Source organism: Salmo trutta, chromosome 17 (assembly GCF_901001165.1).
Source record: "Salmo trutta chromosome 17, fSalTru1.1, whole genome shotgun sequence".
Lineage (NCBI taxonomy): Eukaryota > Metazoa > Chordata > Actinopteri > Salmoniformes > Salmonidae > Salmo > Salmo trutta.
The window spans coordinates 12,342,919-12,370,777 of NC_042973.1; the positions used below are offsets into that span (position 1 = coordinate 12,342,919).

General features: G+C 42.9%; 1 protein-coding gene and 1 long non-coding RNA gene across 3 annotated transcripts; one reads left to right on the forward strand and one right to left on the reverse strand.

Moving 5' to 3' along the window:
- The first annotated feature begins 99 nt into the window (after positions 1 to 99).
- On the forward strand, positions 100 to 27,859 carry LOC115151598 (ras-related protein Rab-3B). Of its 2 annotated transcripts, XM_029695663.1 has the most exons (9): positions 100 to 1,117; positions 1,893 to 2,117; positions 10,885 to 11,003; positions 11,235 to 11,359; positions 12,725 to 13,177; positions 15,725 to 15,776; positions 23,128 to 23,218; positions 23,432 to 23,710; positions 27,694 to 27,859. In XM_029695663.1, the coding sequence occupies exons 2-5, from the start codon at positions 1,893 to 1,895 to the stop codon at positions 12,913 to 12,915; spliced, it is 660 nt and encodes a 219-aa protein (XP_029551523.1). In that variant the 5' UTR covers positions 100 to 1,117; the 3' UTR covers positions 12,916 to 13,177; positions 15,725 to 15,776; positions 23,128 to 23,218; positions 23,432 to 23,710; positions 27,694 to 27,859. The 2 variants fall into 2 exon arrangements, with proteins under 2 accessions (XP_029551523.1, XP_029551522.1); XM_029695662.1 differs by lacking the exon at positions 27,694 to 27,859 and having other exon boundaries at positions 23,432 to 23,852.
- LOC115151599 (uncharacterized) lies at positions 24,614 to 25,205 on the reverse strand. Its single transcript, XR_003867329.1, has 2 exons — positions 24,832 to 25,205; positions 24,614 to 24,671 (listed from the first exon to the last, which is right to left on the reverse strand). It is a non-coding gene; the product is annotated as an uncharacterized LOC115151599 (long non-coding RNA).

Genomic DNA, 27,859 nt, shown 5'->3' on the forward strand with positions numbered 1-27,859 from the left:
TGAGCAGGGACCCTGGGCATCTTTCTTTTGGTTTTTCAGAGTCAGTAGAAAGGTCTCTTTTAGTGTCCTACATTTTCATAACTGTGACCTTAATTGCCTACCGTCTATAAGCTGTTAGTGTCTTAACGAACGTTCCACAGGTTCATGTTCATTAATTGTTTATGGTTCATTGAACAAGCATGGGAAACAGTGTTTAAACCCTTTACAATGAAGTTATTTGGATTTTAACAAATTATCTTTGAAAGACAGTGTCCTGAAAAAGAGACACTTCTTTTTTTGCTGAGTTTATATTATAGATTCACTGTAATACTGAAAGAATGGTTAGACAATTTCTGTGTTCATTTATTATACTGTTATTACTTTATTATACATAGTTGCAACTTGAGCGTTATGACTGGCCACATACAGTATCATTCACCTGTTGCACCCATGTATTTAGTGTCCTGATATATTGTTACAATAAATTCAAAAGGAACGTTCATAACATGCAAAATAGCTACCCTGGTTTGTACGGTTATGAACAATGCATAGATGCTTTTCCGGTTGCATGTGTACTTTGCTCAATCAATGTAAACATGGTGCGGTGCTTTCGAGCTGCCTCTGGTACCACTGGCTATAAATAAATGTAGAACTACATTTTTATTGGTATTTCATGAATGAGTCATGTCTCAACCGTGCAAATTCCTCTAATGCCGTCAGGTGATCTGATAGGCTACTGTCCCTACAGAGGTGTGTCTGTCTGGAAATGTGGTACATTCATTCACAGCGGAGTTCATGGTTTTAAGACCTTTTTCTTTTCAGCACCGTTGTAAATGTCAGGATGTCTGTCGACAATGTTTATGACCGCGTAGAGCAGTAGAGGAACGCATGATAAACATTCATCATCATTTCGCTTCTGAATAATTTTTCACCCAACACTCGCAGTTCGACTCCCATCACCTGATAGGTTATCCAATCTCTTTACATATCAGCTCAGAAGCTGATTCATAGCGATAATCAAGAAGTCCTTTGGCAACGAGTTGACTTCGTCAGGTGCATAGCCTGCAGCTCAGTTCAGTAGACGAGCCAACGAAAAAACTACGGCGAGAAAACAACCACCCACAGAAGATTTATACAGGTAATAAAACATTTTATGTCTTGGCATTTTACCGGTTATCGGTATACTTTTCTAATTACAGAAGTAACTGTATCGGTCGTTGTCTCTGACAGCAGTACCATAATGTGGCCTAAGACATTTCCCTCGTGTCAAATGATGTATTTGCACAGTAGCTACACCTGTGCCTCAAGCATAACGATGGCAGAAATCCGTCCATTGATGGTTTCATAAGCCTGCTGTATACAGACATGGATGTCTCTGGCTTCTCTGAATGAAGATACTATCTCATAAACGTTGCACTTTGAGTTAGAGCTTTATTCTTCTGTTTTGAATAATGAAGTACACCTAGGCCTAAACCTGTTTTTAATGCAGAACAGTTGCACTGACAAACCATTTAGCCTACATACATAGCCGACAAACACATTAAAAATAAACTAGCACATGACTCAAATAAATTCAACTTGGCTAATATATCCAGTTAACACCATTGTATATTAAAAATCCCTTTTTTATTAATTATATATTATAGGCTAATAAGGCAACATGCGTTTCTCCAAGTGTCATGTCATTGCTGAGAAATCGGTCTAGAAGATGTTCAACGTATAACTCAAATGTGTTTAATGGATTAGACATTCCACAACATCACATTATAGCCCTACTACACTTGTCCAGTAACCATGGTTTCCTGCAAATGAGTGAAACACTTTATCGTCCTCCACTTCCTCCTTCTACCTTTTCTTGACTCATCCTCCCATCTGCCTGCTGCCCACATGATGAATGATCCAATGCTCCACAGATGGCGAAGGCAGACCAGCGCTTTGGGCAGAGAGATGGCTCCGACCAGAACTTTGACTACATGTTCAAGCTCCTCATTATTGGAAACAGTAGCGTGGGAAAAACCAGCTTTCTGTTCCGCTACGCAGACGACTCGTTCAGCAACTCTTTCGTCAGCACAGTGGGCATCGACTTCAAAGTCAAGACTGTCTACAGGAATGACAAGAGGGTTAAGCTCCAGATATGGGTGAGTTGTAGACAGTTTTCTCTAGTCAATTCGAACTGAATCTATTATCACCTTGTGGATTTTGAAGCTATTATGTTTTTATTGTGTTCTATTCTATATCTATGCCACCATAAATGTGCCATGTGATGCAGCTGTCGTTTGTTTGTCACCTGTTTTCAGTCAGTCAGTGAGCTTGATCAGACCTAACATAAGATGAGGATCATATTTCATTCAATTAGGCCTATATGGTCATTCTACAGTAAGTTATACATGCTGAAAGTCCACTGCTCAAGATACAGGGCTTGAGTGTACTGTGCATAAGGATTATAATAATTACACACAAGTAGGCTAAATACAGGATAGATAATCATGTTATTATGTGCATAATGATTATTATGTTCAGTCTCTTCTGGGTTATGCTTTGTTGATCCATTTAGTATTTGTTTCTGGCTTGAGCTCCACATTCACAATTGCACCCAATCCTTGTAACTACAGGCAGGATGATGTCATGACTGTATTGTAGATAAATTACACACACACACACACACACACACACACACACACACACACACACACACACACACAAGCAGTCTTTCCCCTGCAGGCCTAGGGAGACAGAAGCTTCTGGTGAGCTTGCATCATTGAGCAATGATTGTTGTCATGGCAGCAGCTCTTCACATTACTCCCCAACAGCGAGATTCTGTGAGGTAACTATAGTGGCCTCTTAGGGTGAGGGGTAAGAACCCACAGGGGCCGATGGGGGTGTTGGGATGAGCTATGCAGACTCAACTGCAAGAGTAAATTGCAATTTGTGATAAACCGAGAGTGGTAATCAGTGCAGATTGATCCCGTCTTAAATGCCAGGCTGGAGGTGTAAAAATAGAAGGCAGTGTAGTCACACTCAAAACAGCTGCGGCACTATTGACGTTGGCAGCAGCAGCGACAATCTTGCAAAAACGTACAGTAATGCCACCACTGGCTCTGTGAGAGCAGACAGCAAGCTCCACTACAGCAAACTCTAAGCACAGTTAGAGTTGCTGCTTAGCCTATTTACCCAGTGCTTCTCTAGAACCAGTGGTGTAGAATGCAGACCTGGCTTCAAAGTTTTATTTATATTTCCAAACTATAAGGTTTAAATAATACTGTGAAATTGTGAAAATGATGATGCCCTTTTATGATGCCCTACACCCAAACAAGGGCACTGCGTTCATCCACCTCTGGCCTGCTGGCCCCCCTACCTCTGAGGAAGCACGGTTCCCGCTCAGCCCAGTCAAAACTGTTCGCTGCTCTGGCACCCCAATGGTGGAACAAGCTCCCTCACGACGCCAGGACAGCGGAGTCCATCACCACCTTCCGGAGACACCTGAAACCCCACCTCTTTAAGGAATACCTGGGATAGGATAAAGTAATCCTTCTAACCCCCCCCCCCCCCCCCCCCCCCTTAAAAGATTTAGATGCACTATTGTAAAGTGGTTGTTCCACTGGATATCATAAGGTGAATGCACCAATTTGTAAGTCGCTCTGGATAAGAGCGTCTGCTAAATGACTTAAATGTAAATGTAAATGTAGTGTAGGAGCTGTTTGAAAAGACCACCTAATATTTCTTCCTAGCTAGCCATTTCACACCAGGTACACTAGCAAAATTCTTGCTTGAGAAATTGCTTTTGCTAAGAAGCTATTTTTGTTTATTTTTGACCATTTAATTGAAAACAATCACAGTAAGGTACTTAATTCTTATCCAAAAATGATTTGATATTGAGATAAAAACGTCTGCATTGGGCCTTTAAACTGCTTTTAAAATTCTAATAGTTCACATAATTTATGTGACAAAACAAGTACTCAAGAGTGTATAGAACTAATGTACCATATAAACCGCTGTGAAATATATTTTCAATAACCAAAAATATTGTATTTTCAGCTGTTTGAAGCTGATGTACAAAACTGAAAGTAAAAGATGCTAAAACGAAAGAACGCGAAGAATAGAAATTGCTCACATAGAACAGGTCTACTGCTTCTTAGACTTGCTTTCAATGAGAATGACAGATCTATAACTCACATTTCTATGTGAATTTGATCAAGTAGCCCAAAAAGTTACATATTGTAGCTTTAAACACTAAGAAAAAATCTTAACTACATGCGAATTCCCAATGTAGATATGGTCCTGCGAATGACCGCTAGGGGGCGATGCAGTTCAATCTACCGCAGTCATGGCAACCAGATGGCGCTCACCTTACTCCTGTCTCCCACTCACTCAGCAACGATGGTAATTAATGCAGTTTTCAGGTTCTCTGCTGTGTGCCTCTCCTCCATGTTCTCAGTGGTCAGTTCATGGGACTTCCCATCGACGTGATGACTTGTTGCGGTGATGTATGATTGCGTGTTCATACACACCCAACAATCTGTGTTTAACGCCACATATGGGGTGTTTGAGAGCTTTCGCTTTGTACTTGTAGAGCAATCGTTGTACAATATGTCCATCCGGGCCATCACGGTTTTTCGACATGGCATCGTGTAGATATGCCATCAGGGCATTGAAGCCGACATCCTCTACCATTGACAATGGCTGCATATCAACTGCAATCATTTCTGTAATCAGCGCTGTGATTTTCTCACTCCGTCCCTTTATCGCACTGCTTTCGTCTGTTGTTCGGGGCATGCGCTGCTGCTAACTCACGGTGCTTTCCTTTCAGATGGTTAAGCATCACCTGTACTACCACTGTAGCTCTATTCCACCTCGCAAAGTTTGCATTTCACCACCTTTTCATTTAACTTCTCAAAGTATTGCCATACAGGACTTTGCTGTTGTCTCACTCTGCCATTTGTCCAACTGTTAACGACAATGACGTGCATGGCAAATAACGTTACAGCGTTGTTGCGTTAGGTATTTGTTTAATTAAAACGTTTACATTCATGATGATGATCGGGACCTGTTAGGGATAGCTTTGTGATAACGGCACTGTTATTTCTTTTTTAAATGAAGAAACGTTTTTCAGATAGGTTTTTTTTCTTCTAAACGTTAACAATCACAATTTATTTGAAACGTTCACACCCCTTGCCTCCATATAATTAATTTCATAATAATGTAGTGATCTTTACTTGCACACAATCAGTCCTTGGTTCATATAGTATTCCAAATAGCCCAACCACTTTCACAGTACCAGCAAAAAGTTTGGACACACCTACTCATTCCAGGGTTCTTCTTCATTTTTACTATTTTCTACATTGTAGAATAATAGTGAAGACATCAAAACTATGAAGTAACACATATGTAATCATGTAGTAACCAAAAAAGTGTTAAACGAATCAAAACATATTTGAGACTCTTTAAAGTAGCCACCCTTTGCCTTGATGACGGCTTCGGGACAAGTCTCTGAATGTCCTTGAGTGGCCCAGCCAGAGCCTGGACTTGAACCCATCTAACATCTCAGGGGGAGACATGAAAATAGCTGTGCAGCGACGCTCCCCAAATAACCTGACAGAGCTTGAGAGGATCTGCAGAGAAGAATGGGAGAAACTCCCAAAATACAGGTGTGTCAAGCTTGTAGAGTCATACCCAAGAAGATTTGAGGCTGAGTAAAGGGTCTGAATACTTTTTAAATGGGATATTTAATTTTGTAATTTTTTTAATTGCTTTGCTAAAATTTCTAAAAAAAGTTTTTGTATTGTCATTATGGGGTATTGTGTGTAGATTTAATGAGAAATGTTTTTTTCATCCATTTTAGAGTAAGGCTGTAATGTAACAAAATGTGGAAAAAGTCAAGGGTTCTGAATACTTTCTGAATGTACTGTAAACAAACTAAAATACACTCCCATGCATTCAACCCAGGCAACCAACAATGGTACTTGAAACAAGCATCGGAAAATCCTGTCAAAAACCACTTGGCAGACCACCTGGCATTTACACTCAAATACGCAAACAAAAGCACCTGTTTTGGGCTGTGTATTTGAAAATAGTCAAATACACAGAAAAGCATTTCAAATACCAGATACACAAATACATGTGTATTTGAACCCTGTTCTGCACATAATTTAACTTGGTCGTCCCGCCCTGACCCCAGGGGTCCACCGACCTGCAGAGCTCCAACACGACACACCCCACTCAGCTGCAGAATCGTAGTGAAACATTTATTATTGGCTTTGTGTGGACTATGCCAGGGCCAGAGTGACATTCCACAGGACGCTAGACCCCCAGGGCCAGAGTGACATTCCACAGGACGCTAGACCCCCAGTGCCAGAGTGACATTCCACAGGACGCTAGACCCCCAGTGCCAGAGTGACATTCCACAGGACGCTAGACCCCCAGGGCCAGAGTGACATTCCACAGGACGCTAGACCCCCAGGGCCAGAGTGACATTCCACAGGACGCTAGACCCCCAGGGCCAGAGTGACATTCCACAGGACGCTAGACCCCCAGGGCCAGAGTGACATTCCACAGGACGCTAGACCCCCAGGGCCAGAGTGACATTCCACAGGACGCTAGACCCCCAGGGCCAGAGTGACATTCCACAAGACGCTAGACCCCCAGGACGAGAGTGACATTCCACAGGACGCTAGACCCCCAGGGCCAGAGTGACATTCCACAGGACGCTAGACCCCCAGGGCCAGAGTGACATTCCACAGGACGCTAGACCCCCAGGGCCAGAGTGACATTCCACAAGACGCTAGACCCCCACGACCAGAGTGACATTCCACAGGGCGCTAGACCCCCAGGGCCAGAGTGACATTCCACAGGACGCTAGACCCCCAGGGCCAGAGTGACATTCCACAGGACGCTAGACCCCCAGGGCCAGAGTGACATTCCACAGGACGCTAGACCCCCAGGGCCAGAGTGACATTCCACAAGACGCTAGACCCCCAGGACCAGAGTGACATTCCACAGGGCGCTAGACCCCCAGGGCCAGAGTGACATTCCACAGGACGCTAGACCCCCAGGGCCAGAGTGACATTCCACAGGACGCTAGACCCCCAGGGCCAGAGTGACATTCCACAAGACGCTAGACCCCCACGACCAGAGTGACATTCCACAGGGCGCTAGACCCCCAGGGCCAGAGTGACATTCCACAGGACGCTAGACCCCCAGGGCCAGAGTGACATTCCACAGGGCGCTAGACCCCCAGGGCCAGAGTGACATTCCACAGGACGCTAGACCCCCAGGGCCAGAGTGACATTCCACAGGACGCTAGACCCCCAGGGCCAGAGTGACATTCCACAGGACGCTAGACCCCCAGGGCCAGAGTGACATTCCACAGGACGCTAGACCCCCAGGGCCAGAGTGACATTCCACAGGACGCTAGACCCCCAGGACCAGAGTGACATTCCACAGGACGCTAGACCCCCAGGGCCAGAGTGACATTCCACAGGACGCTAGACCCCCAGGACCAGAGTGACATTCCACAGGGCGCTAGACCCCCAGGGCCAGAGTGACATTCCACAGGAACGCTAGACCCCCAGGGCCAGAGTGACATTCCACAGGACGCTAGACCCCCAGGGCCAGGGCGGATAGTAGTATTTGAACACAGGTCTGGTGGAAGGTGGCAACACATCCAGACAAATGTGTTACTGAAGTGGTATGCGGCCTGCTACATGTTGTTTTACTGTCTCTCAGGGATTGAATTTCATTTTTGTTGGTAAAATGTACAATGTGGACTCAGAGGATAGCACTTAAAAGTATTAATTAAAACACTTGTGTCATGCTGGATAATGATAGGAGACAAGCGCAGGAATACGAAATAGTTGTTTTTATTTCTGCACCCAAGCAAAAGAGCGAGGTGTAAACCTCTGAGCAATACACAGGGCGAGGACCGAGCACGCCCCCATTCTCATCGACGGTGCTGCAGTGGAGCAGGTTGAGAGCTTCAAGTTCCTTGGTGTCCACATCACCAACAAACTAACATGGTCCAAGCACACCAAGACAGTCGTGAAGCAGGCACGACAAAACCTATTCCCCCTCAGGAGACTGAAAAGATTTGGCATGAGTCCCCAGATCCTCAAAAGGTTCTACAGCTGCACCATCGAGAGCATCCTGACTGGTTGCATCACTGCCTGGTACGGCAACTGCTCGGCCTCCGACCGCAAGGCTCTACAGAGGGTAGTGCGAATGGCCCAGTACATCACTGGGGCCAAGCTCCCTGCCATCCAGGACCTCTATACCAGGCGGTGTCAGAGGAAGGCCCTAAAAATGTTCAAAGACTCCAGCCACCCTAGTCATAGACTGTTCTCTCTGCTACCGCATGGCAAGCGGTACCGGAGCGCCAAGTCTAGGTCCAAGAGGCTTCTAAACAGCTTCTACCCCCAAGCCATAAGACTCCTGAACATCTAGTCAAATGGCTACCCAGACTATTTGCAGTGCCCCCCCCCCTCTTTACACCACTGCTACTCTCTGTTGTCATCTATGCATAGTCACTTTAATACCTCTACCTCCATGTACATACTACCTCAAATAACCGCTGCCCCCGCACATTGACTCTGTACCGGTACCCCCTGTATATAGTCTCGCTATTGTTATTTCACTGCTGCTCTTTAATTACCTGTTACTTTTATTTCTTATTCTTATCTGTAATTTTTTTAAACTGCATTGTTGGTTAGGGGCTCGTAAGTAAGCATTTCACTGTAAGGTCAACACCTGTTGTATTTGGCGCATGTGACTAATAGAATTTGATTTGACCCATAAAACAAGTGCACAATAACACATAGCATGGAAGCCGATACAACAGCACAGGTACTCACAAGACCAACGGACATAGTAACACACAAGGACAATGGGGAACAGAGGGCACATATATATATATTTACATTCTAATCAGGGGGAATGGGAACCAGGTGCGTAATGAGACGGCAGTCCGGGGTTGGTGGTAATGATCCAGTTCAGTGATGCCTAGAAGGCCGGTGACGTAGACTTCCGGAGCTGGTGAACGGAATGAGCAGCAGTACCGGGGGAATCGTGACAACTTGTCTCCAAAGTGGTCCTCGATGGTAAAAACAAACACATATAATTATTAAAAGGCAAGACAAAATTACAAACAACCATAATATATTCATTTATATTGACATCCTAGAAATCATTCTGCTTAGGAGGCTGATATACTTCTTACATGTCATCCTATACTTGTTGGTGTATCTACCCATGCAACCTCAAATCCATCCATTTTCAGATCTGAACGAGAATTCCATCATTCCTAGTAAAAACACAATGCATTGTTGTTAGTGTTAAACCGTTGTGTTTGGTCACGAAGGTGGAGCCTTTGTCTATGAATATGAAATCTCCATTAATTAGATCAGGACAAAGTGCTGGGCTTTGTCCTACACATATGCTTGCTTATGTGCATTAATCAAACCAATGGACACAGGCAGTGAAGCAGCAACAAATCAGCATTACTGGAAAATTTGCTTTCTATATTTAGATGGGGAAAAACGTAACGCCATTTTACATTCTGCAATCAAGATTAAACAGTTACATTAGGAAGAGTCTGAGCTGCCATAAGAACTGACAGATAAGATATTGACACTTCTGAAAGTCTCATTGATGGCAATCGTGACGAGCACAGATGGGGAGACCTGGGGAGAGATCAGTGGATCTGTCGTTGGTATCAATAGATGGGGGAGTCATTGATCAGATTAGGTTTAGTGTCTTATTATGATCAGGGGGAGGTTGGTGTGGTAGCCTGCTCCCTGTATTTTGGTTGTATGACCATAGGAGTTGACTATATACAGCATTAACAGATCTGGGAACAGGTCATTGATATGGATGGCACCCACTGAGTGCACGTGTACACATTCAAACCTGTCCTTTCCTTACAATAAAAAAAGCTGGGGCACAGATGATGTCAAGTGATCAGAAACATCAGAGGCCATATCAAGTGTTTCAGATTAGGACTGATTATTTAGGATAAATGCTGCCTTTTATCTCCCGTTAATACCATTACATAACCAGGTGGGGCTGATCCAGATGCTAAGATGCTTGATACATACGATGGCCCCAGAAACACAGCCTGCCTTGGGTTCACAGCCCATCACTACAGATCGCCGTTAGCAGCGCGACCAAGTGTACTGTGATCTTAAATGATAAGTGGCAAGCCGAGACCTTGGCCGTGCAAATGCTACTGTTCTGATTGCCAATGTGACATTGCAACTTCCACACGTATCACGTGCCATGTGTTGAGGTGAGAAAAGCGGGAGTTTGACAATCCTGGCATTTCACAGATGTAGCGTCTGTGTCTTGGGATTTTCCCAGGCAACAGCTCCTGCGTGGTTATAAGCCTAGATTTGGAAGATTCCAGATAAGCGTATTGGCGTCACTTTCCACCCAAGCCTCCTATAACCCCCCAACTCCTGCTAACGTGTCTTAATGTCCCCCAGTCATAGTCAGTCCCTTTGACAAAGATCTGTCTCCCATAGCAAACCATTCTGTCCATGGCAGTTCCAGGTTGACGTTTATTGTCTTGAGTTTCTGCTAGATGGGCCAGATGCAAAGTCAAAATGTATGAAAACCAACATGTGCTTTTTGGTCTTAATTTAAGTTTAGGATTAGGGTTAGCAGTGTGGTTAGGGTTAGGTTTAAAATCAGACATGATGACTTGGCTGTGCTATCTAGTGACCACTCTCCAGAGCTGCTTCCAGTACATGAGTCTTCTGAATAAATGCCAACCTGCATAATATTGTCCTGTACCATTGCAGTTTTCTAACATGTTTTTTTACTCTTCTACAGTGGTTCTTTCACACAGCACTGAAAGCTTCTTTATTATCATAAGATGCTATATGAACAATATTAATATGCCTTTGTCTCTCCTAGGATACAGCAGGGCAGGAGAGGTACAGGACTATCACCACCGCTTACTACAGAGGAGCTATGGGCTTCATCCTCATGTACGACATCTGCAATGAAGAGTCCTTCAATGCTGTGCAGGACTGGTGAGTGAATGGTCTGCTGACTGAGACACTAGGGCTGTCTCTCAATACTCTAAAATGGCTTCCTTTGCTGCTTTCATTACTCACCACTGGTGAAAAGACACTGATAGTGTGTGTGTGTGTGTGTGTGTGTGTGTGTGTGTGTGTGTGTGTGTGTGTGTGTGTGTGTGTGTGTGTGTGTGTGTGTGTGTGTGTGTGTGTGTGTGTGTGTGTGTGTGTGTGTGTGTGTTTCAGGGCTACCCAGATAAAAACCTATTCGTGGGATAATGCTCAGGTCATCATGGTGGGCAACAAGTGTGATGTGGGCGAGGAGAGGGTGGTGCCCACAGAGAAGGGGAAGCACTTGGCTGACCAATTAGGTGAGTTAATTGGTGGGATGAATTGGTAAATTGCTTGTAAGATTGTGTGCTGGATTACCATATTGTCAAGGCTGTCCTTCTGCTGAAATTCATGTTATTTCGCATTATAGCACTGATGACCTGCATGGCATTTCTGGCCAGGACAAGATTCCATGTTTGTGACATTTGAATTGAAACCACACTGAGGAATTGTGGTGGTGAACAAAATGGCATCTACTCTATTCTAGTATGAATGAAGAATAAATTGGTAATACACAGTAAAGACTTATCCCCTGGGGCTATACAGTGCCCCTATTGGGACAGTGAAGCACGTTGTCTTTTGGCTTTCTACTCGAAAGGTTTGGATTTGAAATCAAACGATGACTATGAGGTTAAAGTGCAGACTGTCAGCTTTCATTTGAGGGCATTTTCATTCATATCGCATGAAACATTTTGAAATTACAGCACTTGTTGTACATAGACCCCCCATTTTAGGAGACCAAAAGTATTGGGACAAAATCACTTATGTGTATTAAAGTAGTAAAAAGTGTAGTCTTTAGTCCCATATTCCTAACACACAATGACCTCATCAAGCTTGTGACTACAAACTTGTTGGATGTATTTTCTGTTTGTTTTGATTGTGTTTCAGATTATTTTGTGCCCAATAGAAATTAATGGTAAATAATGTATTGTGTCATTTTGGAGTCACTTTTATTGTAAATAAGAATATAATATGTTTCTGAACACTTCTATATTAATGCGGATGCTACCATGATTATGGATAGTCCTGAATGAATCATGAATAATGATGAGTGAGAAAGTTATTTACATTTAATTTCTACTAGGCACAAAATAATCTGAAACACAACCAAAACATACAGCAAATGCATCTGACATTATTCACTGTCCCAGTAGTTACGGAGGGCACTGTATAAGCAAATCACATCAGTTCTTCTCTATATGTGTTATTAGCATTACTCTAGTCTTGTCAAGAGTCTTCACACGTCATGTCTATAGCTGTATGTCATTTCTATAGCGGCATAACGCCCCATGTTGTGGAGGCAAGCTGTCTGCTCTGACGTCACCTTTCTGAGACGACCTATCAGTCCTGGAGCTTTGTGTTTGCCTCTTGCTCTCAAATGTTGAACGGTTGTCTGAAGTGTGACCGCTGTTGAGGGTATCTTATTGAATCCTGGAGCGTGTTCATACTTGGTACACCGCATGGTATAACCTGTGTAATATTTAGTATGCCGTGTCCTCACCTAGCTCTGGTCCTAGGTGTTAGTGTGCATTCCACTACTAACTTATTAGAGGAACGCATACTAACGCCCTGGATCAGAGCTATGTACTCACCATACTGTATGTACTCCTTCTGTCTGTGTGCAGGGTTCGAGTATTACGAGGCCAGCGCCAAGGAGAACATTAATGTCCGCCAGGTGTTTGAGCGGCTGGTCGACATCATCTGCGTCAAGATGTCCGAGCGAGTGGACGTGGAGCCGCCCATGGTCCCCGGCGTCAAGACTACCAGACTCACCGACAAGCCCCCCCAGCTACCTCAGAAGTGCACCTGTGCCTGACTCACACTTATAGGGCTGAGCCAAGCCATGCCGAGCCAAGCCATGCCGAGCCGTACTTGGCTGGCCTGGTTACGCATCTACCATAGTTGCTGGAACCATGCTGGAAAAGACAATTTGAATAGAAACTATCCGAGCCAGCACCGTGCGGTTGGCCCTATAGTATGAGTGAGGTACTACTGATTTGGCCCCTCAGTTGTCCACTACTGTTTTTTCCCAACTCCCTGTAAAGCTATTACAAGTTCCACAAACCTCTTTCCAAAAGGTAACCATCTATACAATCTAATTTATCAAGCTACCAATAACCACTACCACTACCAATAACTACTACCAATAACTACTACCACTAGTACTACCACTACTACCAATAACTACTACCACTACTACTACTACTACCAATAACCACTACCAATAACTACTACCAATAACTACTACCACTACCAATAACTACTACCAATAACTACTACCACTAGTACTACCACTACTACCAATAACTACTACCACTACTACTACTACCAATAACCACTACCACTACCAATAACTACTACCACTACTACTACCACTACTACCAATAACTACTACCACTACTACTACTACTACCAATAACCACTACCACTACCAATAACTACTACCACTACTACTACTACCAATAACCACTACCACTACCAATAACTACTACCACTACCACTACCAATAACTACTACCAATAACTACTACCACTAGTACTACCACTACTACCAATAACTACTACCACTACTACTACTACCAATAACCACTACCACTACCAATAACTACTACCACTACTACTACCACTACTACCAATAACTACTACCACTACTACTACCACTACTACTACTACTACCAATAACCACTACCACTACCACTACTACCAATAACCACTACCACTACCACTACTACTACTACTACTACTACCAATAACCACTACCACTACCAATAACTACTACCACTACTACTACCACTACTACCAATAACTACTACCACTACTACTACCACTACTACCACTACTACTACTACCAATAACCACTACCACTACCACTACCACTACTACCAATAACCACTACCACTACTACCACTACTACCAATAACCACTACCACTACTACTACCAATAACCACTACCTCTACTACTACCAATAACCACTACCACTACTACCACCACTACTACCAATAACCACTACCTGTCCTACTACCAATAACCACTACCTCTACTACTACCAATAACCACTACCACTACTACCAATAACCACTACCTCTACTACTACTACTACCACTACTACTACTACCACTACTACTACCAATAACTACTACCACTACTACTACTACTACCACTACTACTACTACTACCACTACTACCAATAACCACTTCCTCTACTACTACCAATAACCACTTCCTCTACTACTACCAATAACCACTACCACTACTACCAATAACCACTTCCTCTACTACTACCAATAACCACTACCACTACTACTACTACCACTACTACCAATAACCACTTCCTCTACTTCTACCAATAACCACTACCACTACTACCAATAACCACTACCACTACTACTACCACTACCACTACTACCAATAACCACTACCACTACTACCAATGACTACTACCACTACCACTACTACTACTACCACTACTACTTCCACTACTACCACTACTACTACTACTACCAATAACCACTACCACTACTACTACCACTACTACTACTACCAATAAGCACTACCACTACTACTACTACCAATAACCACTACCACTACTACTACTACCAATAACCACTACCACTACTACTACTACCAATAACCACTACCACTACTACTACTACCAATAACTACTACCAATAACCACTACCTCTACTACTACCAATAACCACTACCACTACTACCAATAACCACTACCACTACTACCAATAACCACTACCACTACTACTACTACTACTACTACCAATAACCACTACCACTACTACCAATAACCACTACCACTACTACTACCACTACTACCAATAACTACTACCACTACTGCTACCACTACTACCAATAACCACTACCACTACTACCAATAACCACTACCACTACCACTACCACTACTACTACTACCATTAACTACTACCACTACTACCAATAACCACTACCACTACTACTACCACTACTACCAATAACTACTACCAATAACCACTACCTCTACTACTACCAATAACCACTACCACTACTACCAATAACCACTACCACTACTACTACTACTACTACTACTACCAATAACCACTACCACTACTACCAATAACCACTACCACTACTACTACCACTACTACCAATAACCACTACCACTACTACCAATAACCACTACCACTACTACCAATAACTACTACCACTACCACTACTACCAATAACCACTACCACTACTACTACCACTACTACCAATAACTACTACCACTACTACTACCACTACTACCAATAACCACTACCACTACTACCAATAACCACTACCACTACTACCAATAACTACTACCACTACTACCACCACTACTACCAATAACCACTACCACTACTACCAATAACCACTACCACTACTACCAATAACTACTACCACTACCACTACTACCAATAACCACTACCACTACTACTACCACTACTACCAATAACTACTACCACTACTACTACCACTATTACCAATAACTACTACTACTACTACTACCACTACTACCAATAACCACTACTACTACTACTACTACCACTACTACCAATAACCACTACTACTACTACTACTATTTAGCATTTACATATCTGTTTCCCCCCTATAGCTTTGACCTCCAGCTGGTTCAGAGGTCAGGGAACACTAAGCAGGGTATACAGGTAAGCACAGCATTGCCTCTCTCCTCCAAAAAATGGCTTCACCACCGCACAAAGAAACACAAGACCACATTAGTTCGCATTCCAAGTTTACACGGGTTAGGAGACAAGCCTCTATAGCTGCATAATCTTCAAGTTCAGAATCATTTTGTTTAGTGCTAAAGGGAAGACAAACTACCCACTGGGTACAGACGTCAGTTCAATCTAGTTTTGATTTACATTTGGTTGAGTTGTCAACTGACGTGAATTCAGCGTGAAATCAACAAACAAATTCACCATGACATTGGATTTAGGTTAAAAGTTGGATTTTAAAAAATATATAAATTCCCTTATGTTGAGGACTTTTTGCAAATCAAATCAGTTTTCCACATTGATTCAACATCATCACATATCTTTTCGGGGATGAAATTATTTTGAGACAACATTGATTCAACCAGTTTTTGCCCAGTGGGTAACAATCTTCCCTGTAGATTTTTCAGTCTCTTAACAACATGCAGTGCAACTGTCTCTTGAAGAGGTAGTAACGATGGTACACTGATGAAATGGCAAGATGTCCAATACGTCTTGCACCACCAACACTAAGCCAATGCCATGTACAGGGAGTTCTGACATTCTGAGGGACCATTTAGAATATAGATGTTCATTAAAGAGCACACTCTTTATCCTTCAGCTAATATAATCTCCTATCCGTTATGTAAGCCATGTTTGTTTACAGTGTTTATTTCATGAAAATGTGTGTGTTTTAGAGAGCAAAGCAGTCTATTGTTGTGTATGACACATATAACTGAGTGTTCAGTTGTAACGGTTTCATTTGTGTATCATGTACCTTGGGCAGAGGTACATGTCAACATCAAAATACATTGTGAAATGGGAAGAGACAGAAAATTATATTTTAAAATGTTGTGCTTAAAATAAACAATGGCAAAATCTTAAACATATTCTACAAAATCTTTATGTATCGCAAAGTAGCAAATTTTTAAGTGTAGCTTCCCACCATCTATATTTTCAGTTTTATATTTAAATGTCTTAATATAATGATTTAATATGTGAATTTGTAAATGATAGAGTTAAAATCTATAATGGTGTTTGCTGAATAATTTTTTTTGCTGTATTATGGGAAGAAATATAGACCATTTATGTGAACTTGTTGTTACAGTGAACTCCTAGACAAAATGGGAGAAAAGCACAAAGTGATTGTACAAAATTTTGTGAATGTTTGTATATTATAGATGCAATTTAGTATATTAAAAAGCACAACTCTACTTGAATTCATTGATTCCATTTATCACTAATGGGCTTTTGAATTCTGTACAATCAGTTAAATAAACTACAACGAATCAAATGTTCTTATAGGCAGTTAGCATCAAAATCTTATTCAATTAAGTATTTTAATTCCTAATTATAAACTGGGTGGTTCAAGCCCTGACTGCTGATTGGCTGAAATCTGTGGTATATCAGACCGTATACCACAGGTATGACATACATATATTTTTACTCTTCTAATTACGTTGGTTTATAATAACAATAAGGCACCTCGGGGGTTTGTGGTATATGGCCAATACACTGTACCATGGCTAAGGGCTTTATCCAAGCACTCTGCATTACATAATGCGCAAGAACAGCCCTTAGCCATGGTATATTGGCCATATGCCTTATTGTTTAATTCTATGGCAGCTACACTGTATTCGTACAATAGCAGAATTAGAACTGCAGTGCATTCAGAAAGTATTCAGACCCCTTGACTTTTTCTACATTTTGTTACGTTACAGCCTTATTCTAAAATGGATTAAATAGCTTTTTTCCCCTCATCAACCTTCTTTTCCCCTCATCAGTCTTCTTGGGTATGACGCTACAAGCTTGGCACACCTGTATTTGGGGAGTTTCTCCCATTCTTCTCTGTAGATCTTCTCAAGCTCTGTCAGGTTGGATGGGGAGCGTTGCGGCACAGCTATTTTCAGGTCTCTCCAGAGATGTTTGATTGGGTTCAAGTCCGGGCTCTGGCTGGGCCAGTTAAGGACATTCAGAGACTTGTCCAAAAGCCACTCATGCGTTGTCTTGGCTGTGTGCTTAGGGTCATGTTCCTGTTAGAAGGTGAACCTTCACCCCAGTCTGAGGTCCTGGGCGCTCTGGAGTAGGTTTTCATCAATGATCTCTCTGTACTTTGCTCCGTTCATCTTTGTCATCATCCTGACAAGTCTCCCTGTCCCTGCCGCTGAAAAACATTCCCACACAATGATGCTACCACCACCATGCTTCACCATAGGGATGGCGCCAGGTTTCCTCCAAACGTGACCCTTGGTATTCAGGCCAAACAGTTCAATCTTGGTTTCATCAAACCAGATAATCTTGTGTCTCATGGTCTAAGAGTCTTTAGGTGCCTTTTGGCAAACTCCAAGTGGGCTGTCATGTGCCTTTTACTGAGGATTAGCTTCCGTCTGGCCACTCTACCCTAAAGGCCTGATTGGTGGAGTGCTGCAGAGATGGTTGTCCTTCTGGAAGGTTCTCCCATCTCCACAGAGGAACTCTGGAGCTCAGTCAGAGTGACCATCGTGTTCTTGGTCACTCCCCTGACCAAGGCCCTTCACCCTTGATTGCTCAGTTTACCCGGGTGGCCAGCTCTAGGAAGAGTCTTGGTGGTTCCAAACTTCTTCCATTTAAGAATGATGGAGGCCACTGTGTTCTTGGGAACCTTCAATGCTGCAGACATTTTTTTGTACCATTCCCCAGATCTGTGCCTCGACACAATCCTGTTTTGGAGCTCTACGGACAATTCCTTCGACCTCATGGCTTGGTTTTTGCTCTGACATGCACTGTCAACTGTGGGACCTTAAATAGACAGGTGTGTGCCTTTCCAAATCATGTCCAATCAATTGAATTTACCACAGGTGGACTCCAATCAAGTTGTAGAAATATCTCAAGGATGATCAATGGAAACAGGATGCACCTGAGCTCAATTTCTAGTCTCATAGTAAAGGGTCTGAATACTTATGTAAGTAAGGTTTTCATTCTCTTTTTTATACATTTTAGCAAAAATGTATAAAAACCTGTTCGCTTTGTCATTCTGAGGTATTGTGTGTAGATTGAAGATTTTTTATTTATTTAATCCATTTTAGAATAAGGCTAACATAACAACATTTTGAAAAAGTCAAGGGGTCTGAATATATTCTGAAGGCACTGTATGGACAGAATCACAATAGAATTAAAATTCTATAGACAGAATCATCAATAGAATTATAATGCTATGGGCAGAATCATCAATAGAATTCTAATGCTATGGGCAGAATCATCAATAGAATTCTAATGCTATAGACGGAATCATCAATAGAATTCTAATTCTATAGACGGAATCATCAATAGAATTCTAATGCTATGGGCAGAATTATCACTGCGTTTCAGACTTTTTTCTGATTGTCAATTTCAGACAGAAAAAGATAAATGTAGTCAATGGCTTGAGCAGTTGTAGTGACATGTTAAAACATCCGTTTTAATATTCCCCCACTGATGACACACCTGAAATAATCATGAATTGGTGGTGTTGTCAGAGCACTTCAAATCAAATGTTATTGGTTACATACACATATTTAGCAGATGTTATTGCAGGTGTAGTGAAATGCTTGTGTTCCTAGCTCCAACAGTGTAGTAATATCTAACAATACACACCAATCTAAAAGTAAAATAATGGAATTAAGAAATATATAAATAATAGGACAAGCAATGTCAGAGTGGCATTGACTAAATTACAGTAGAATATAATACAGTATATACATATGAAATGAGTAAAGAAGTATGTAAACATTATTAAACATTATTAAAAAGTGACCAGTGATTCCATATCTATGTATATCAACCAGCAGCCTGTAAGGTGCAGGGTTGAGTAACCGGGTGGAAGCTGGCTAGTGATGGCTATTTAACAGTCTGATGGCTTAAGATGGAAGCTGTTTTTCAGTCTCTCAGTCCCAGCTTTGATGCACCTGTACTGACCTCGCCGCCTTTATGATAGTGGGGTGAACAGGCAGTGGCTCGGGTGGTTGATGTCCTTGATGATCTTTTTGGACTTCCTGTGACATCGGGTGCTGTAGGTGTCCTGGAGGGCAGGCAGTGTGCCCCCGGTGATGCGTTGGGCAGACCGCACCACCCTCTGGAGAGCCCTGCGTGTGCGGGTGGTGCAGTTGCCATACCAGGTGGTGATACAGCCCAACAGAATGCTCTCAATTGCGCATCTGTAAAAGTTTGTGAGGGTCTTAGGGGCCAAGACAAATTTCTTCAGCTTCCTGAGGTTGAAGAAGCACTGTTGCACCTTCTTCACCACACTGTCTGTGTGGGTGGACCATTTCAGATCGTCAGTGATGTGTACACCAAGGAACTTGAAGCTTTCCACCTTCGCCACTGCTGTCCCGTTGATGTGGATGGAGGCGTGCTCCCTCTGCTGTCTCCTGAAGTCCACGATCAGCTCCTTTGTTTTGTTGAGGGAGAGGTTATTTTCCTGGCACCACTCCGCCAGGGCCTTCACCTCCTCCCTGTAGGCTGTCTCATCATTGTTGGTAATCAGGCCTACTATGTTTGTGTCATCTGCAAAGTTGATGATTGAGTTGGAGGTGTACATGGCCACAGTCATGGGTGAACTGGGAGTACAGGAGGGGGCTGAGCACACATCCTTGTGGGGCCCCAGTGTTGAGGATCATTGAAGTGGAGGTGTTGTTTCCTACCTTCACCACCTGGAGGCAGACCGTCAGGAAGTCCAGGACCCAGTTGCACAGGGTGGGTTTCAGACCCAAGGCCCTGAGCTTGATGATGAGCTTGGTGGGTACTATGGTGTTGAAGGCTGAGCTATAGTCAATGAACAGCATTCTTACATAGGTATTCCTCTTGTCCAGATGGGATAGGGCAATTGCATTGTCTGTGGATCTATTGGGGCGGTAAGCAAATTGAAGTAGGTCTAGGGTGATATGATCCTTAACTAGTCTCTCAAAGCACTTCATAATGACAGAAGTGAGTACTACAGGGCAATGGTTATTTAGTTCAGTTACCTTTGCTTTCTTGGGTACAGGACCAATGGTGGCCATCTTGAAGCAGGTGTGGACAGCAGACTGGGATAGGGAGAGATTGAATATGTTTGTAAACATGTGCAGACCAGCTGGCTGGAGTGCTCTGAGGACGTGGCGAGGGATGTCGTCTGGGCCAGCAGCCTTGCGAGGGTTAACATGTCTTACTCATGTTGGCCACGGAGAAGGAGAGCCCACAGTCCTTGGGAGCAGGCCGCGTCGATGGCACTGTGTTATCCTCATAGTGGGTGAAGGTGTTTTAGGGCCACTCCACACTGCCCTTTCCCACCTGGACAAAAGGAACGCCTATGTGAAAATTGCTATTAATTGACTACAGGTCAGCTTTCAACACCATAGTGCCGTCATAGCTCATCACTAAGGACCCTGGGACTAAACACCTCCCTTTGCAACTGGATCCTGGACTTCCTGATGGGCCGCCCCCAGGTGGTAAGAGTAGGTAATAACACATCTACTACGCTGATCCTCAACACAGGGTGCCCCTCAGGGGTGTGTGCTCAGTCCCCTCCTGTACCCCCTGTTCAACTATGACTGCATGACCAAGCACGACTCCAACACCATCATTAAGTTTGCCAACGACACAACAGTGGTAAGCCTGATCACCGACAACGATGAGACAGCCTATAGGGAGGAGGTCAGAGACCTGGCAGTGTGGTGCCAGGATAACAACCTCTCCCTCAACGTGATCAAGACAAAAGGAGATGATTGTGGACTACAGGAAAAGGAGGACCGAGCACTCCCCCATTCTCGACGGGGCTGTAGTGGAGCAGGTTGAGAGCTTCAAGTTCCTTGGCGTCCACATCACCATCAAACTATCATGGTCCAAACACACCAAGACAGTCGTGAAGAGTCGTAAATATTTAGCATGGTTCCTCAAATCCTCAAAAGTAATTCAGCTGCACCATCAAGAGCATCCTGACTGGTTGCATCACCGCCTGGTATAGCATCAGCACGGCCTCTGATCGCAAGGCACTACAGAGGGTAGTGCGTATAGCCCAGTACATCACTGGGTCCAAGCTTCCTGCCATCCAGGACCTTTATACCAGGCGGTGTCAGAGGAAGGACATAAAAATTACCAAAGACTCCAGCCACGCTACTCATAGACTGTTCCCTCTGCTACCGCACGGCATGCGGTACCGGAGCGCCAAGTCTAGGTCTAAAAGGCTTCTTAACAGCTTCTACCCCCCAAGCCATAAGACTCCTGAACAACTAATCAAATGGCTACCCGGACTATTTGCATTTCCCCTATTTGCATTGCTCCTGCTACTCTGTTTATTATCTATTCATAGTCACTTTACCTCTACCTACATGTGCATATTACCTCGACTAACCTTACATTGACTCTGTACCGATACCCCCTGTATATAGCCTCGCTACTGTTGTTTTACTGTTGCTCCTTAATTATTTGGTATTTTTCTGTTTTCTTATTTTTTACTTACATTTTATTATTTTTTTACTTCAGTTTATTTTAGTAAATACTTGAACACTTATTTTTCTTAAAAACTGCATTGTTGGTTAATGGCTGAAAGGTTGTATTCGGCGCATGTGACAAATACAATTTTATTGTATTTTAGCTTCCCCGGGAACAAGACGTCGGTGTCCGCGACCTGGCTGGTTTTCCCTTTGTAATCGGTGATTGTCTGTAGACCCTGCCACATACGTCTCGTGTCTGAGCTGTTGAATTGCAATTCCACTTTGTTTCTGTACTCATGCTTTGCCTGTTTGATTGCCTTATGGAGTGCGTAACTCCACTGTTTATATTTCAACCATATTCCCAGACACATTGCGTAGTTAAATGTGGTGGTTTACGCTTTCAGTTTTGCGTGAATGCTGCCATCTATCCACGGTTTTTGGTTTGGGTAAGTATAAAATCTCCTACATCTGTGATAACCTCAGACATTATTTTGGCCTTTTTTTTGGTTTTTAGGATTAGAAATTGCCCAGCTCTATTGCCATTGCTCTTGGACATTTTCACGATCCACCATTTTAAAGTAGTCAAGTAATCAACTGGGTGGGGATTCCTATGGGTTGTAGGCTCAATGTGTCTGCCAATGCTGTCAGTCACAGATGCTATAATGGCACCGATATAAATATATAAAAAGTCCTCTATATGAATTTTTCCCCCAATTTTTTTTGTACCGGTCTAACGAGCGTTACCAGAGACAGAACGAAGGGGAAGAGGAAGCCCAGTGGCCGGCAGTGGTTGAAGATGGAGTAAGATGGAATTTAGCTGACATTTTGCAAATTTTCTCTTTGCCATATTCATTTTGCTATCCCGGTTTGTGTTTCCATAGCAACGGATTTCACCCTGAAACCGTCGGACTGTCCAGACACACGGATAGTGATCAACGAGAGAGGCTGTCTCTGGTTCAAGAAGGTGTGGGGGTATGTGTTTTTGTTAACTTAACTGGTAATGACTCTTGTTAGCTTGGGCTACTTAGGTAGTATATAACCTCTACTAAGGTAGTCCCTAATTTTCAGAAATCTCCAGAGAAGTTAGTATTTTATCTGAATACAAACCCCTTACTTATTGGTTGTGGATGTTGACATTTTTTCTTTCAAAGTCACTCTAAATGTGTATGTCTTGTGGCCCTGTAGCCTGGTGCTGTTTGACATCTTTGTGAACATCTTGGCCCACAACCTGGCAGAGCTGGCCTACGAGGCTGACGTGTCCCAACTGGAGTACAAACTGATCGCCGGGGATCATGGCCTGGTCATCGGGGTCAAGGGCTTCAACCACAAGCTGCCTGGTCATCAGGGTCAAGGGCTTCAACCACAAGCTGCCTGGTCATCAGGGTCAAGGGCTTCAACCACAAGCTGCCTGGTCATCAGGGTCAAGGGCTTCAACCACAAGCTACCTGATCATCAGGGTCAAGGGTAGGGCTGGACGATTATGGCCAAAATATTATATCATGGTATTTAAATGACGGTTTGACGGTATTTTATGTTTTTGAATAATAAAAGTTGTAAATTTGCTTTATAAGTAGTGTGTGACCCTACGGTGGCAACACATACAATCTAAGTGATTTCAACGGGTCTTTCTCCATTCTGATTGTTTTATACTGTTCAATTCAACTTCAACCCCCAAAGAAGTCATACATTTCTGCATTTGAGATCATTTCCACACTGCCACGTAGGGCTGCACGATATGGGCAAGCAATCTGGGGCTTATTTTTAACCAGATGTTGCAATTTGACTTGCGATTTAGAGCAAAACACTTGGGTTAACTGTTGGAATCATGGGAATATCATTTATATAGTTATAATATAATAGTGGGCACTTTTACAGTGTTGTTTGACATGACAACAAATGAAAATGTCAGGGAAGAGTTATTGTGACAGGGTAGGAACTAATGTGTTGATAGGTGTTTCCTAGGGGACCCTATAATCTTTGGCTACATTTACTGATTTCTCTTAGCTACTTCATGTAGCTAACATATTCTTGCTTTGCGTTTACCTTTCTTTTAGAAGACACTGTTGCACAAACAACATGCTGATTCAGGTCTACACAATCACTGGTATAATCAGGCTGTATAGTTAATTACATTTGCTCCTACTCAGTACATTTATTAGCTAGCGATTAGCATTAGCGGCTAACACGATTTAGGATCAACTTGCTAAGACAAACTAGCTGTTTGCAGATGTAAGAAAGAAACGCTAATAGTGTAATTATAGAATGCTAGTAGATTTATATTAAAAAGCAAAGTGACATCTGCATCGTTGTCAGCCGTGTTTTGTAACGTTAGCTCCCTCCAGTAACCACGAGCACAACCGTTCCTTGATTTTAACTGGCGGCTTTATTCTGGAGTTTTAGTCAGAATTTTCACCTTCCGTGAGAACTATAAAGTAAATGAAAATACAGTTAAGCACATTCTTACAACTTACTTGTCTTACGAGTGACTTATTAGCTTGATATAACTCTGAAGTGCTTACATACATAAACAGTTTAGCCGGAGCTATAACAGTATCAGATTAAACACATGAATAAAGGAAAAATACCTCACTGGCTACTTATTACAGAAGGAAGGAAATCAAAAACTTGAATTCACGCTTCATCCTTAATTATTACAACGTTACCATCCTAACATACACACTTCAACCTTTACGAACTACACCCGAAGACATGAAAATGTAGCTAATACAGCGCGGGATTGCCCTCACTCCAAAGGTGTGTTGCTACGATAATAATCCCCGTTACAACAGTTCTTAGCCATGTGGTTCCGCTTGTTTTATTATTTCCCCCGCATAGCGAACACGTAACAAAAAACAACGACATAGATTTACAGGTTAATTGACAGTAACAGTGTTGCATGTGCTGCATTGACCATGCAGACTGAACACAAGTGTCTCGTGGTTGAGGAACATCAAATGCGCTCCTTGAGTGACAGGGGGCTTGGCTCGGTCTGTGTGGAAAGCGGCATAGAGAGATGACTCAAGTAGCGAAGTAAACTATAAAATGGACGTTACACACTGCGTATCACATTTAACAAACCAAACATTCAAATACCGGCATAGAAGGTAAAGTAAAAACAAAACCGTCTGTGCATCAATACAGATATATCGCAAAACACAGTCAACTTAGTGTATGTAAACTTCTGACCCACTGGAATTGTTATACAGTGAATTATAAGTGGAATGATCTGTCTGTAAACAATAGTTGGAAAAATTACTTGTGTCATGTACAAAGTAGATGTCCTAACTGACTTGCCAAAACTAGTTTGTTAGCAAGACATTTGTGTAGTGGTTGAAAAACAAGTTTTAATGACTCCAACATAAGTGTATGTAAACTTCCGACTTCAACTGTAAGTATCATGATAATATTGTATCGTGACGTCCCTGGCAATTCCCAGCCCTAGTAGACGCACAGTATATATAGACACACACACCTCTCTTGCACTCATACTCATTCATACAACCCAGTGGAGGCTACTGAGGGGAGGGCGGAACGTTTGATTTTTTTCATGTGTTTGATACCATTCCTTTCACTTCATTCCAGCCATTATTATGAGCCAGCCTCCACTGATACAACCCCAATCTATAAACCCATTCTATATTCAATAAATGTGCCCTAACTTCAGCCAACCCTAAAGCTGACCTCCTGCCAACTCAACCTCCCTGCCTCTGTCCCTGTTGAACCCAATGGTGAATTACCTTCACGGCTGAGCCTGGCGTGTTCACCATCCTCATCAAGCCAGAGAGGCTGGGAAAGTGAGTCGCCGCCCTATGGGACTCCCAATCACGGCCGGATGTGATTAAGCCTGGATTCGAACCAGGGACTGTGGTGTCGCCTAATGAAAACAACAGTAAGAATAGTAGCTATAACACTAAAGATACAGGTAACCTCCAAAAAAAGTTAACGCCAACGTAAAGTGTCTTGATGGCGTTGGGCCACCACGAGCCGCCCTAAACAGCTTCAATGCACCTTGGCAGAGATTCTACAAGTGTCTGGAACTCTATCGTAGCGATGCGACACCATTCTTCCAAGAGAAATTCCATTCTTTGGTGTTTTGTTGATGGTGGTGGAAAACGCTATCTCCGGCGCCGCTCCAGAATCTCCCAGAAGTGTTCAATTGGGTTGAGATCTGGTGTCTGAGACACACACATATACACACCCCCATTAAACCTCCTATGCTCCTTTGTAACCCCTCTTTCAGTCACAGAGATCTCTTCTAGTCATGTTAGCCAAAATAATGGGCAACTGGGCATTTTTATCAATGACCCTAAGCATGACGGGATGTTAATTAACTCAGGAATCACCTTCTTTCAATATACTTTGTATCCCTCATTTACTCAAGTGTTTCCTTTTTATTTTAGTAGTTACCTGTGTGTATAGACACTGAGTTTACAAAACATTAGGAACGCCTTCACTAATATTGAGTCACACCCCTTTTGCCCTCAGAACAGCCTCAGTTTGTTGGGGCATGGACTCTACAAGGTGTCGAAAGCGTTTCACAGGGATGCTGGCCCACGTTGACTCCAATGCTACCCACAGTTTTGTCAAGTTGGCTGGATGTTCTTTGGGTGGTGGACCATTTTTAATACACACAGGAAACTGTTGACTGTGAAAAACCCAGTAGCGTTTCAGTTCTTGACACACTCAAACCGGTGCACCTGGCACCTACTACCATACCCCGTTCAAAGGCACAATCTTTTGTCTTGCCCATTCACCCTCTGAATGGCACGCATACACGATCCATGTCTCAATTGTATCAAGGCTTAAAATTCCTTAATCTACACTGATTTGAAGTGGATTTAACAGGTGGCATCAATAAGGGATCATAGCTTTCACCTGGATTCACCTGGTCAGTCTGTCATGGAAAGAGCAGGTGTTTAATGTTTTGTAAACTCAGTATATGTGACAAATAAAACCAAAAAATATCCAATACAGAAATGTTATAATGGTCAACATTCACAATATAATTCAACAAACAAAATTGAAAATGTTTTGTGGTACTTCTATTGTCTATTAATTATAGTTATTGTAAATTTTATGTTTCCTCCCTTAGCTTGTGGCAAGCTGTGACATACTGTGCTGCGAACTCTATAACATCAGACCTTTCACCCCAAAAGTGTACAAAAAAAGTATACTATTTTTCTTGCTCTCTCTCTCTCTCGCTCTGTCTTTCTTTCTCTCTCTCTCTCGCAGAATGTGGGTCAGAGTTGTAAAGTGGTAAACTAGCTTTAACAGTAACCATGATAAATGGTTGTGGTGATAAATTATTTGAACGGATCCATTTTGTTCTTTCCCCCTCTCTCCAACATCTCTCTCCTTCTCTCTTCCCTACAATCTCTGTCATCATTTTCTCTTCCCCACAATCTCTCTCTTCATTCTCTCTTCTCCACAATCTGTCTGTCTCTCAGGGATGTGTCTGTTGATCCTGGAGCACTGTCGCTGGTTGGTCATCCAGAAGTTCCAAGCTATCATGAAGGGCCTCGCCGTGGATGACCTCATGTGTCACGTCCTGACCAGTGAAAAGGGTCATTTGTCATAGTAGAATGGTCAGGGCGTGGCAGGGGGGTTGTTTTG

Excerpts from the sequence above, each read along its gene's own strand:
- LOC115151598 (XM_029695663.1), top strand. The coding sequence starts at position 1,893 with ATGGCGAAGGCAGACCAGCGCTTTGGGCAGAGAGATGGCTCCGACCAG. Across the intron at positions 2,118-10,884 it reads GGGTTAAGCTCCAGATATGG|GATACAGCAGGGCAGGAGAG; the intron begins GTGAGTTGTAGA and ends TGTCTCTCCTAG. Across the intron at positions 11,004-11,234 it reads TTCAATGCTGTGCAGGACTG|GGCTACCCAGATAAAAACCT; the intron begins GTGAGTGAATGG and ends TGTGTGTTTCAG.